At 46.4% G+C, this 13,767-nt stretch overlaps 1 protein-coding gene across 1 annotated transcript in view; it reads right to left on the bottom strand.

Moving 5' to 3' along the window:
* The window catches only part of TRIB2 (tribbles pseudokinase 2), a 30,676-nt gene extending 17,402 nt beyond the window's left edge, over window positions 1-13,274 (bottom strand). Inside the window, exons 1-2 of the mRNA XM_004373047.1 lie at window positions 11,579-13,274; window positions 6,298-6,590 (exon numbers count right to left, since the gene is read on the bottom strand). Of these exons, the coding sequence (XP_004373104.1) occupies window positions 6,298-6,590; window positions 11,579-11,848 (563 nt within the window). The 5' untranslated portion in view covers window positions 11,849-13,274. The remainder of the gene's footprint in view (window positions 1-6,297; window positions 6,591-11,578) is intronic.
* Between the last annotated feature and the right edge of the window lie 493 nt (window positions 13,275-13,767).

Raw genomic sequence — 13,767 nt, forward strand, 5'->3', positions numbered from 1 at the left:
TCTCTGACTCTACACTGGAGTGGCTGGCCTTCGCCCAAGCTCAGGCCTTCCCTTAGAGCTCAGATTGAAATGTGGGGCCCCAAAGAATGGGCTGACCAAGCAGATCACTCTAATGCCACAGCAGGGACAGGGAGGCAAACCCTGTGAGGACTAGGAAGCAGCTCTCTTATCTGATTCCAGGGTCCCCACCTGCAGGCTGGCACCTCCTACTTGCACAGACCATCTCAAATTTTACTACAGGAACTGGGGATGCAAAAGGTGTGTCCACGGAGAGTTCAGTCAGGACCAGGGGTTAATTTCTTCAAAACACTGCTCAATGCCTGTGGGTCTTCAGGTTTTTCATTTTTAGCCGTGCAAACTGAAGGCTCTGCCCTTCAGAAACAACTCTCAGGCAACGTGAGCAGAAGCAGCAGCACAGGTCGGAGGGACACAAGGGCCCAGTCCAGGCCTGGTGGGGTGAACCCTCCATTCCTTGTGTGCCCCTTGCGTACGTCTTCTCCCGCTTACGTTTTCTTATAAATCCTTGCACCTTTCTGGGCCTCAGGTTCCATACTTGATGCACTTGACTTGCGGGTTGGCCTCCTAGCATTGATTTACTGATTATAACTGAATCAAAGAAACTGAGAGGAGGATGTAGCTTAACTCTGACCTCCTACATCACAAGGGCTGCAGGCCTCACAGAAAAGGCTGCCCAAGAGAGGGACCTCATTCTTTGTGAACTGAGCCCCTGCACTGCTCGTCCATAATAATGCCACCGTCTTGCAATGACTGTAGGAACGGCAGCCACTTATGAGTGCCTGTACTGCCCTGTGAGTCACACAGTCATCTCCTTTAACCCTCACAACCAGCCTACAGGGGTGGTATTATTTCTGTTTCGAAGCAGCACAGAAACATTAAATGACTCACCCAAGAGGAGGTTGCGAATAAGCCGGAATTTGAATCTAAAACCCAAATCAAAATAAAATGGAAGCAAAAGACTCTGTGCTACTGCCAATTCAATGCAGCAGCAAAAGGCAAACTGGCACTGGGTCCTCATACAACCTTGGGAGTCATCTGTGTATAAAGCTTACACAGCTGCTAGGGGGAAACCAGACTTTAAGAGGCTCAGAGCTGCACTAGGAAAAGCCATTGATGTGGAGTTACAGATGTTACAGCATCTAAAAATCTATGCATAAGGAGTCAGCCCATAGGCAGGTCTCATTCTGGACCAGGGGGATTTGGCCAAGTTCACCATGTAATGCCTCCACCTTCAATCACTTTCAAGATCGTCAAAGAACAAGAAGCATATCCATGAGAAAGAGACAGAAGACTGATATGCCAAAAAGGTGTCTGATTATTTGATACTTAATAAAGCAATGGAGCCCTGGTGGCGCAGTGGTTAAGAGCTCAGCTGCTAATCAAAAGGTCAGCAGGTCATATCCACCAGCTGCTCCTTGGAAACCCTATGGGGCAGTTCTACTCCATCCTATTGGGTCACTATGAGTAGAAATAGACTCAATGGCAACGAGTTTGTTGTTTTTTTAAGCAAAGCAATACTTCCAAAAGTTTTTTCCATACTTTTTTCTTCATAGGAATGCATAAAAAGTTAGGAAATAAAGATTCCACGGTTTAACTTGTAAAGGCCTTTCAGATTTAACCCACTGTATCCTCATAATATTTCCATATTACAGAGAGAGAAGGAAGCTTTAGCTCTGTTGAAATTGACATGACTGAGGGCCAATGAGCTAAAGGTCACCAGCAGTGTTGCCCCAATGAGATTCCAGGCCCCTGACTCCTGTCCTCACACTGCCCCCCAGGAAATGCTGGCAGTGTGTTCCATGTAGGCCACTGTCTGGGCTAAATACAGGCCGTCTCTGCTCTGAAACTCCATGGCTGTCGGGAAGCAGACAGGGAGACACACGGTAAATGATAAAATCAGGTGCACACTCTGAAATCAAGAGGTTAAAAAACAAAACACCAACTAAAAAACAAAAGTCTAGTAGACACTGTTTCCCTTTTCATAACATTGATAGTTGGATGAAATAAATAAAGTTCTTATGAGCTACTGCTCAGAACATTTAGAATGTCCTTGAACAGGGAAACCACCTTCTGAGAACTGTCCGACAGTGACACCATGTTCTACAATGGCAAGCCCACTGGGACCTCAGCGTGGTGAGGGGCAGAGTAAAAGCTCCGGAGTGAAATGATATGAAACCTTAATCATCAGACTGGTTGTGTGACTATGAGCAAGGTCACTTAACCCTTGGGAGGCCCGGTCACTTCACAAATACAATGGGGTAGCTGTCATTCTCCCGGATAATCTCATGGGGCTGTGATAAGCATCAAGGCACACCCAGGAGGCAGCAAGGCTGCATGGGCAAGGCTGCTCCCAGACATACTGGTAACTTAAATTTTCTTTTTAGCTTGGAAATGCTCTTTAAAATTCAAAAGAATTCAGCTTTGACATATTTCTTCTAGTGAACTGTTCTGGTTTAACATTCACATCTGACATTCCTTTCTAGTTCTTTCTGGAGAGAGTCATGCTCTTTCACCAAAGTCAAGCATAACTCCAGATTGAACATCAGTTCCTGTGTTGGAAGCCTCTCGCATTTCCGTATTTCTTCCCTGAGTCCTGGGACTTTAAAGACTTCGGCTTTGCCATGACCCACTCCTCAGCACTCTTGTACATCTTGTAATAAAGGAAAAATCTAGGCTTGGGGAAAAAGCCCTCACGCAGGGACTGAGAGATCTGAGTTGGCCCCTTATATGCTCCAGGTAGCTGTGAGCACTAAGGCAAGTCCCCTTACCTTTGCGTCTCTGCTTCTTGGTTGGCAAAAGGATAAGATTAAAGCACGGACCCTCTGGGACTTCTAGACTCTACTCCTGTTCCACCATTCTGTGACCTGGGAACATCTACCCTCCTTCACAAATATCTATTTCACATGCATGTGCGATCACTGGACACACCACTGACGACATGCTGCTGATGCCTGAGAATCCAAAGAGGACGCCTTCAAAGACGATGCTCTATGTAAAGACGCAGAGCCCAGTGAGAGAGAGCATTCGCGTCCTTACTCCCTCTGATGGGCAAATGGATACTTGAGAGCTGACTGACAGGAGAATACGCCCTGCGTTCTGCTCTTTTCTGTCTGCACCTCTGAGACTTTACCACTCTGTACGGCAGGGACTCACCTCTGCAGTGGAGATACTACTACTCACCTCCCACCCCCGTTAGTAGAAAGAAATAAATAAGTTAAACTATAACCTCACAGTAAGAGTTCAATAAATATTACCTCTTATTTTTGCTGTTGAGGTTATTAAATATCCAAGAGAGGCAGAACATGGAAAGGCAAAGATGATACCTTAGTGGATAATCCATTGGGGGTTGTGGGCAGGATATATTTACATCTTCCAAATGAGAATATTCAAAGAAGTACATATCTAAATGTTGTAACTCAAAGAAGACCTTATTGTTGTTGTTGTGTGCTGTCGAATTGACTCCGGCTTATAGTGACCTTAGAGGATAGACTAGAATTGCCCCATAGGGTTTTCTAGGCTGTAATCTTTATGGGAGCAGAGTGCCAGGTTTTTTCTCCTGTGGAATGGCTGGTGGATTCGAACCGCTGATCTTTCAGATGGCAACCAAGCACTTCAACCGCTCTACCACCAGGGCTCCTTTAAAAAGACCTTACAGCCAGTATAAAAAGGCAATGACAATAAAAGAATGAGGAAAGTCAGGCCAGGAGGGGAAGACCTGGCCAAGGTCACAAAGGGTAGTAAGGCAAAACCAGGGTAAGAACCTAGGTCTCCAGGCTCCGAACATCTGAGCTAAAGAGGAGAAAATGTAAGAGGTGCCACCTTACACTCTAGATCTTAAAACAGTTTCTCCTTCTTCAGTTTGTTAATAAGGGCAAAGGCACCCACTATCAAAGACCATGACATGAGCTACTAAGGATGCATACAGTCCCCCTTGATGGGTAAAAATATGGAAATATAACCAACCTCTGTGGGTCTAAGAAACCAACGGGCTCTCTGCACTTTCTATACTCAGATTATAAGTGCCTGGGAAATTATTCCACTTGGGTTAAGTAACAACAAGCCCCTTTCCTTGGCTAATCCCAAAAAACTTCTCAGACATTTACTTCCCAATGAGCTCAAACCATGGAGATGAAGAAATCAAAGCACACATCACCAGTTCTCTCTAATTCTGATGCCATCAGATTTCTGTAAGCAATGTCTTGAAAATATTACAGGTCACTGAGCTGGCAAGATGGCAAACTACCGGGAGGCAGAAAGGTTGGATAGCAAGCTCGGTGCCAGACACATAAAAGGCAATGAAGAAATGTTTGCGAAGTGACTAAAGTGTCAAAACCAAACAAAACAAATAAAAAACAACAACAACAACAACAAAAAAACAGTCGTCATGGAGTTGATTCTGACTAATGGAATCAGAAAATCATAGGGTTTTCAATGACTGATTTCTTGGAAGTACATTGTCAGGGTTTTCCTCCAAGGCACCTCTGGGTGGACTCAAACTGCCACCTTTTCAGTTAGCAGCTGAGTGTGTTAAGCGTTCGTACCATCCAGGGACTCCTAAATGAGGTGTACTAGCCTTGTAATCAGACGGTCCCAGCTCAGATCCTTAAGAGCTTTGTGACAATAGACTCTCTGCTTTGCTGACCTCTTAGCAGGGGATGAAGATGCCGAAGGCAGTCATGAGAATTCCATGACATCATGTGTATAAAGCCTTTAGAACAGTTCTTAGAATCCAGTGAGCAGTGAATATAAATGAACTGCCTCCACTAAAAAAAGCCACGTTCTTAAAAAGGGGGGAAAAAAAAAAACAACAACAGTGGCTTGAAAAATCAAAGTCAGCTGGAAGAAAACACAGAGCTCCATCGGGGTCTGCTAAGTAGAATGTAGTAAGTTAATGGCAGAACCACGAATGGAACCCAGATGCCCAGCATCCTGTTCAGCTGTCTCCTAAAATAACAAGACCTTCCCGTTGCCACACATTTACATCGACAGCTTCCTCACCTGGAATGCCTGTCCTTCCCACACTGCCTGTAACAAATTCATCTTGCGTGTTTTGGTTCCAAGATCACTTCCCCTGTAAAACCCTTCTCGACTCTCCACATCCTAGTCAGAACTGCCCCCCCGCCCCGACTCCCGCCCCCAGTCCTCACCTGACCCAGTCCATACCTTTATTTACAGCCTATAACTCTTTATTTTTAGGTCAATTGACTATTTAATGCATCTTGCTATTCATACTACTAAGAATTGCAATTAATACATAATATTGGCTTAAGTAATACCTGTTAAAATAGTGAATGAATGAACTACTGTAAACAACTATTCTAGGCACCAAGTGTTCTGAAGGTAGAATTTTCAAAACCCTGCATTATTCACATCAAAGATGCCGCGCAGACTCACAGCCAACTTCAAAAGTTCCCAACACCACATCATACATATTCAGTGTGTCACAGACTATCCTGGCGCCTGTCCTTTGAGCATTTCATTACACCTATAGAGAAAGTGATGATCTGTTTTCAAGGACAATTAAAATATTGCAATATTCCACCTCTCTTTGTCCTCCAAACTTCCTTCCTCTCACTTGGACTGTTATAGATTGAATTACGTCTTCCAAAAATATGTGTTGTAAATCCTAATCTCTATGCCTGTGGTAGGAGCCCTGGTGGCACAGTGGTTAAGCGCTTGGCAGCAAACTAAAAGGTTGGCAGTTCAAACCCTTCAGCTGCTCCATGGGAGAAAGATGTGGCAGTCTGCTTCTGTAAAGATTACAGCCTTGGAAACCTTATTGGGCAGTTCTACCCTGTCCTATAGGGTCACTATGAGTTGGAATGGACTCAGAGACAGAGGGTTGGTGGTTATACTTCCATTTGAGAAAGGGTTGACTTTGTTATGTTAATGAAGCAGGATTAATATAGGGTGTATCTTGTATCAGTCTCTTTTGAGATATAAAGGATATTAAAACAAGCAAGCAAAAGCAGCAGAGATGGAGCAAGAGAGATGCCAAGCCACATAAGATCACCCCGAAGCAGAAAGTCAAAGAGACCTTCCTCCAGAGCCGACAGAGAGACAACGCCTTCCCCTAGGAGCCGGCACCCTCAATTCAGACTTCTAGCCTCCTGAACAGTGAGAAATTAAACTTCTTTTTGTTAAAGACACCCACTTGTGGCATTTCTGTTGGACAATAGACAGAGAGAAAAAAAAAAAGTTCATTCTAGCCTTTCACACAAGCCTCTATGAACAGCCTATCACAGTACCCACCCAGGTCTCAACAAGAATAAGCCTTACCTTTCTTCGTCCTTAAAGATGAATTTCCGCAGCTTGAGGTCCCGCAGCACCAGGCCACCATCATGGCAGTGGGCCACCGCTGAGGCAATCTGATAGAACAGTCTGGCCGCCTCCTCCTCCCTCAGCTTCTTGCAAGTGCGTACGAAGGAATGCATATCCCCATAGCTCCGCTCAAAGAACACATAGGCTTTGGTCTCCCCCAGGATAATTTCGGTGATTTGGTTGATGTTGCTGTGGGCAGACAGGCAAAAGCAGGGGGCCAGAGACTCCTGGTAGCAGCTGACATCAAACACCTAGGACAGGATGGATAACAAGACCAAGAGTCAGAGGCATCTCTTACACAACCAAATCACCAAATACTGACGTCTCCCTCACACGTGAACTTTCAACGTGACAGAAAGAGCACTGAACTTGAACCCATATCATACTGGCCTTGCCTCCTACCAGCCGTGTGACACTGAACAAGTCACTTGACATCTCGGAGCTTCCAAGTCTTCACATGTAAAATGGGCAACTGATACTTGATTTATAGTATCGGGAGTATTATATGAGAAAGTGAAGGTAAAAGTGCTTTGCAAAATGTAACGTAGTACACAAATGGCAAGTGTTATTATTATTATTATTCTCTCTAGCCCATCTCTTTTGTTTATGGAAGCAGAATTGAGGCAAAATCTGAGAGAAAGTGACCCACCCTAAGCCACATAGACAATCCCTTATTTACTTTAAAAAAAAAAAAACAGAAAATGTATTTCAGTAGGCACTGCGCAACATATTGATAATTAACAGGTTAAATAACTAAGATTCGTCTAATTCAGTGCTTTTATTTTACGGAGCCCTGGTGGTGCAATGGTTAAGCGTTCGACTGCTAACCGAAAGGTCGGCAGTTCAAATCCACCAGCTGCTCCTTGGAAACCCTATGGAACAGTTTTATTCTGTCCTATAGGGTCGTTATGAGTCGGAATCAACTCAACGGCAACAGCTTTGGTGTTTTTTTTTTTTTTTTTAATAGATGTGGAAACTGAGGCTGAGGCAACTCAAGCCAAACTCAAGCACCCAATGGCAGAGCGAGGAAAAGGACACAGTCTTCTTAACAAGAAAGCAGACTCACTTCTTTCTTTCTTCCCTCCACAGATAGCTAACTCAATGAACCAGTCATGCAATGATTTTCTGTGAATAAAATTAGCCTGGGAAATGCTGCCTCATTGTGGAGTTGTTTTTTTAAAAAAAAAAAAAAAGTTTATCATCAATATTTTTCTTGAATCAGACCAAACAGGAATTAACACTACGGAGAATTTTTGAGGCTCTAGGGAAAAGCTTCCATTCATTTCCAGACCTCCACTAAATCAGGAATACAAATCCCTGGGTCTGGAATGTGGTTTCAATATCTGCCTGGAAATGTGGGTGAGATGATACTCTTCTGTGTGTGAAAAAGTGAGGGGCAGGTGTGGTGGGGGTGCTTGGTGGGAAAGCATCCAGGCCAGGAACGCTCTAACAACAATACACTCAGTGGTATCAGTTCACAATCACTTAGCATCTTCAATGTCTTTTTCATTAGTTAGAAGAGACTTTCCTTGATGGTCACTTTGCAGTGGGGTGGGAAAAATGCTGGACTGAAATCACTGAATTTGAGCCTCTAATCCTGGCTCCGCCACTGATAAACTGAAGGACTTAGATAAAGCACTTGGGGTCACTCAGCCTCCCTCCTCTTCATCAAATGAAGAGATTGATCTGGAACACCATTAACCATTTTTGGGTCCATATCCCACGGGAGAATCTGGTAAAAAGGTTGGCCCCTCTTAGCTGACAACACCAATGCTGAAATGCATGCACAATCCTGGATTCATTTTAAGGGAGTTTGCAGGCCTTCAGAAGCCCATTCAGAGATACAGGCAGCCATTTAAGAATCCACAAGTCCCTCCTAGCACTAAAAAAATAAAAATCTGTGAGTCAAACAGGGATACCAAGAAACTCAAGAGGGCTGGTGCTAACCCTGGGTGAGGAGGCAAAGTAACGTTGTGAATGAACCATAATGATACAGCTCAGCAAAGCGCACAGCTGCTGCCACTATAACCTAGAATTTAAGAATGAATACTTCAACATCTCCAGAGACCACAAATCATACCGTGATACTGTCAAAGGATGACCTCAGAGCAGTGACCTCAGAGGTCTGTTCAATTAGGAATCTGAAATGCTTGAGTCAACTTTAACACCCAGACTGCAGGCAACAGAAGCCCAAGCAAGCCTCAAAAATTTCACAGAGACTCATAAAGGCTTTGCAGTGGCTAATGTAAACACTACGCATTGTACAGTGAGGATGATGTGTTCTCAGGCACCAGGCTGCAGTTTCTGTCTCCAGGGCTGGTTGAGTTATGATTATTTATAATGCATTCTCTGTTTCAAGCTGCATTTTTAAAAAATAATTTTTTTTTCTCAGCCTGTTTTCCTGCCCCATGGCTAAAAATACTAGATGGACACGTGATGTAAAAATAACAATTATCATCATCAAATCTATTCAAGGCAGCTTCAGAATGTAGCCATCCCCTTGTAGAAGAGACCAAATTTCAAGATGGTGGACAGTGTATGAAAAATAAAGCACATACTTATGTTTTCCCAAATGGGAAGGAGCCAAACTTTTATTAGTAGCTATAACATGATTTATGGGCTTGGACTGGTATTTAAACCACCTTCAAGTGAAAAACATGCCATAAGCCTAGCTGCCAGCTTCTTTTAAATGCTTAATTTGGAGCCTTAGTTACATAATATGACAGTTCAGATAAGGCAGTAAGATTAAGCCATCATTAATAACATTTGACACCCTGAATTTGGACTTCTAGCCTACTAAACTGTGAGAGAATACATTTCTCTTTGTTAAAGTGACAAAAAAAAAAAAAAAAAGTGCCCCATCTGCCAAGATAATAATTATGTCAATCTGCATGGTAGCTAACAGCAGATCCATGAAAATTATACAGCTAAGGACACCTTAAAGCTCCCTTCCTTCATCTGTGTAGCTATCGTAGGCATTTGGAGTATGCAGACAATAAATAGGCCTGCTTATTTTGTTTAAATGGCCCTGGAACCTCCCTCTCTCCAAATAGCGGCATATAGAGTTCTCCATACAGACCTCCATAATAGAAAGGCATCTATGTATTGGATCTGTTTTTACAGACTTTTCTTGAGTCAACACAGTGCTAGGAGACTTGAACCCTATTCTGAGACATCAAAACGAACTTGATTCAATGTGTAGGTTTCACTGAGCCTTGAGGTAAGCTAAGAGTCCACAGTGTATATATTTCAGGGTAGTTCATGGAAGCAGCCTTATAAAACTCACTTAGAGCTTCCTAGGATATATACAACTCTGCTTGCATAAGAAGTCACCCACATCACCTCTGGTTAAAAAAAAGGCAGGAAAGCAGAAGCTGCTGTGTCTTAAAGGGATGACCTCTGTCAAGCAGAACAATGACACTGCTCTTAAATCCACTTGAAGCCACACTGTAATTGTTGAGGGGCTGATTCAATCTTTGCAATAACCAAACCAACAGATCGAGTACAGTTTTAGGCCAGAGAGCAATCTGCAAACGATACTGTGAGGGTGACCCAGTGGAAATATGTCTTGAAGAATCTGAAGGCAGAAGAAAGAGCAGGGGCCAGAGTCACCTCTGCTTTTAAACAAAGAAAGAAAAGCAAGATGCTCCTGCAGAATTTGGCTGCAGAGCCCCTTTATTTAAAAGCGTCTCCTGTCTTTGAAAATTGTTAAAATGCTGTACCAAAGTTGAGTAAAAGGAGTGAAAACACTCACTGCTGGGTGACTGTGCATATTTCATATCAGAGTGGCAGCTCTGTGAAATTCATTCATTTCAAAGGATGACTATCCTATTGTGCAACATCGCAGGACTTCTGAGAATTCAGTCCAGCTCTGAATAGCCTACTGAATTTTGGTTAACCGGGCACAACTGCTCTGAGTCTCAACTTGGAGAAGATGCAAAATACCAAAGAATCAGCACAAGTAAAGGGCAGGATTTTTAGAGTCTCCCATTTTCTCCTGAGGTCTGAACTGAACAATCGCAAAACAGACCGGAAACCTCCACGAGACCCAATTTTTACAATGAAATATTCCAGTCCCCTATGAAATAAAGCAAGTCCACAAAACAGTCTGTAGTTAACGCTAAAAGTGTGATGCATTATTTGTATTGCAACTGCGCAGAGCGCCCGTTTCAATGGCAGCATGTCCTCACTTTTCCTACCTACCCCCCCCACAAAAAAAAAAAACCAACAACGAGCAAATCTACAATTAAGTGACAATGAATTCTTTGGCTCCGTGTCCAATTCCCGGCTAACAGTATATGCGACTCTGTTCTTTCTTTGCAACTGCTCCTCTCCTCATCCCCTTGTCTGGAGCCCGGCGCGCGTGCACACAAAGACCCACAGATACATATACATGAACCAGTCACTGTTCAGGGTCAAAGACAAAAAGGAAACTGAAGTGTCCATCCCTGTATCACCAATGAAATTCCATGGGTCTCCAAATGCCAGCCTCTAAACCTTACAGGCGAAGGTGTGTGTTGAGGCAGACAACGGGGGAGGGGAGAGGGAGTAGGCACGGAAGTCTAGAGATGAGAAGAAACAGAGACCAGAAAGACTCAAAGGATTCACTATTTCCTACACCCAAAGGTGTGCCGGCGGCTTTGATTTCCACCCTCCCACCTTCCTTTCAAGGTTCTAGGCAGGAAAAAGCTCTTTGTAAACTCCTTGCCCGCGCTGGGCCCCTGGGGATACCTTTGTGTGTCTCTTTTAAAGGGCACCTTCGGAACAAAGGTTTAACACCTGCACGCTGCTAAGAACAATGGCTGCGAAAGGAACCAAGTTATCAGTGTTTAAAATTAGCGGGGGATTCCCTACTTCCATGTTGGAAAGGGAGGGGGCGAGAAACAGGCAGAAATCCCTCCGGCAGCGGGACCCGGCATCGCGCAGCGGATCGCTACGTGCCTTTGGGAGCACGCGTGTCCGTGGCCCTGGCGCAGTCCTGCCGCTCCCCCGCCCGGGACTCTCCCCAAAACGCCCCCGCCGCAACCGGCCCATTGTCTGAAGCCGTCTAAAAACTTCCCAACTAGTCGAACATGAACAAATAAATAAATCCAATTAACAAGGACGCGGATAATTATCCCGCGAATCTCCCTCCCCCGGACTCGAGGGCTGGGCGACCTCTTGTTCCCCTCCGGCCCTCTTCAAAGGGCCGGGGAACCTTTTGAAAAGACAAAACAAAACCAAGCCCCGGGCTCTTTACCTTGCACACCAGCTCCTCTCCACTGTGCAGATGCACGGCACGAAAAACGTGGTCTCCCTCCAGAGGTTCCAACAATAAGTATTTCCCGATACAAGAAACGCAATGCGACAAGTTCGGAGTCTCAGGCGGGCTCGGGGAGCCGAGGTTCGGGCTGAAACTCTGACTGGGCTCGGCGGACCTTATAGACGACAACTCCTCGAAATCCTGGGTTTTGTTCCGCGATCTCCCATATCTTGCTATTGTGATGGGGGTAGACCTGTGTATGTTCATGAGTGTGGGGATCACACACGACAAACAAAAAAAAAACCCGCTGGCGAGATGAGTCGCTGGTGAGTGCGGCTGCAGGCGCCTCGGTGTCACGGATTTAAAAGGAGGATGAGAGGGGAGGGGACGGGAAAAGGGTTACGTGGAGAAGTAGTTAGAAGCCCCCAAATGGGCGCTGCTGGGCACCTTGTCGGCTCTGAACCTGGTTCCCGGGAGTACTTGGTTGGCAGGCAACTCTGGTCCTTTTGTTACTCCAAAGCAGCCGGCGATTTGCAGAATCGCCGCACTTTTAGTTTCTCTCTCTCTTTTTTCCAACGTGGATCTAGACGAGTAACTGGATTGCTAAAGCGGGGAGCTGCAGCGCCGGGTTTCCTGAAGCGATCCCCACGCAGGCTTCCGAATCGCAGACGGGGTGGAGGAGCCCTACTGTAGTTTGTGCAATCTTCGCAGAGGCCACAGCGGCGGCTTAATCTCAATGCGTTAGGCACCAAACAAAAAGAAAAAGGAAATCAGCACGATTCTACCGGCTCGCGACGCACCGCAGACAGAATCCGTGCTGCACCCCTTTTTTGGTGGAAAGGGTGGGGGGCGTGGAAGCGGGGGGGCGCTGGAGAGGGCAGTTACCTACGTTTTAACTGTAGATGGCGTCTGAGTCTTTCCCAAACTCGCCAGCGCTCTCCAAAAATTAAACAAAACAAAACAAGAAAAATTACGAGGGAGCATTTAATTTGGAGCGGTCAGCGCTACCAACAAAAGATTGCAAAAGCTGAACCGAGAGTTGCGGAGCGGGCCGGGCGCAGGTACCGCGACAAACCCCAGGGCTTGGCCCGTCGCGCTGCGGGTCAGCAAAAGCTCATGCTGCCGTCGCCTAGCTTCCCGCTCGCTCGCCTCCAGGTCTTCTGAATAAAGCAAGAAGTGCGGTCGGGGACAGCGGCAGATCAATGGTCTCCGATTTCCCGGGGCACCAGCTTTCGGGGGTCCTCCTGGCGTTTTAAGATGATGCACCTCCAACCCTGACTACTCGCGGCGTCCCCTTCCCGCTATGTAACTGGACCTTGCCTTGCAAAAATTTGCAACCACTCCTTCTCCTCCAACCCTAAACCTAAATTTCCTTGCGGTATTTGTTTTAAAGAAATTGACAGCTTTTCTTCTTCTTTTGTTTTGTTTTTTTTTTTTCTTTCCCCCGAAGGTAAGAGAGGAATGTGTATTTAAAAATTAAAGGGGATGGCCGACGATCCCGGAGGCCAATCCCCAGGCTCAGCAAGCCCGCATCTCCTGGCGAAGCGGTATTAATAGTTACTTACGTGGCCGGGGATCTCGGAGTGAGCGGGCTGTGTGTGCGCTTGTGTGCGCGCGCGCGCCTCGCTCGCACCGAGTCTCCCCATTCAATGTCACCGACACATTTCCACGGAGCCTCCCGCCCTGGTCCCCCCCCTTCACCCTCCCGCGGCACCCCGGACTGGCTCAGACCAGAGCCAGCCCCGCCTCAGCCCCCCGGTCCGGGCCCCCCTCATTGAGTCCGGCGCCCATCAATCAGCCTCGCCGCTTCCAGCCCTCCGGCGGCTCCCCCCAGCGCTGGCGGCGCGGCGGCTGCAACAGCAACTACAGCTTCCGGCCGGGGGCGCCCGGCGCTGGCTTAGCTGCTCGCTCGCTGTGCCCAACGCGAGGTAAACAAAGTGCAATATCCTTCCGCGGCTCGCGGCCCGGAGGCTTTGTGAGGGAGCGCACTGGCCGCGGGGAGGGGGCGGGCCGGGAGCGCCTCCGTAGGCCTTGCCCCAGCCGCGCGACTCGGCTGGCAGCGGCTGGGCAAAAGTTCTCCAACGCAGTGTAGCAGCGCAAAGTGCACTGCTTCCCTACCTGGTTCATCTTCCCGGCGGTTTTTCATGAGTAAGACAGGCATCCTCTGAGCCTTAGGCCACCTCTGC

Source organism: Trichechus manatus, unplaced genomic scaffold, assembly GCF_000243295.1.
Source record: "Trichechus manatus latirostris isolate Lorelei unplaced genomic scaffold, TriManLat1.0 scaffold00023, whole genome shotgun sequence".
NCBI lineage: Eukaryota > Metazoa > Chordata > Mammalia > Sirenia > Trichechidae > Trichechus > Trichechus manatus.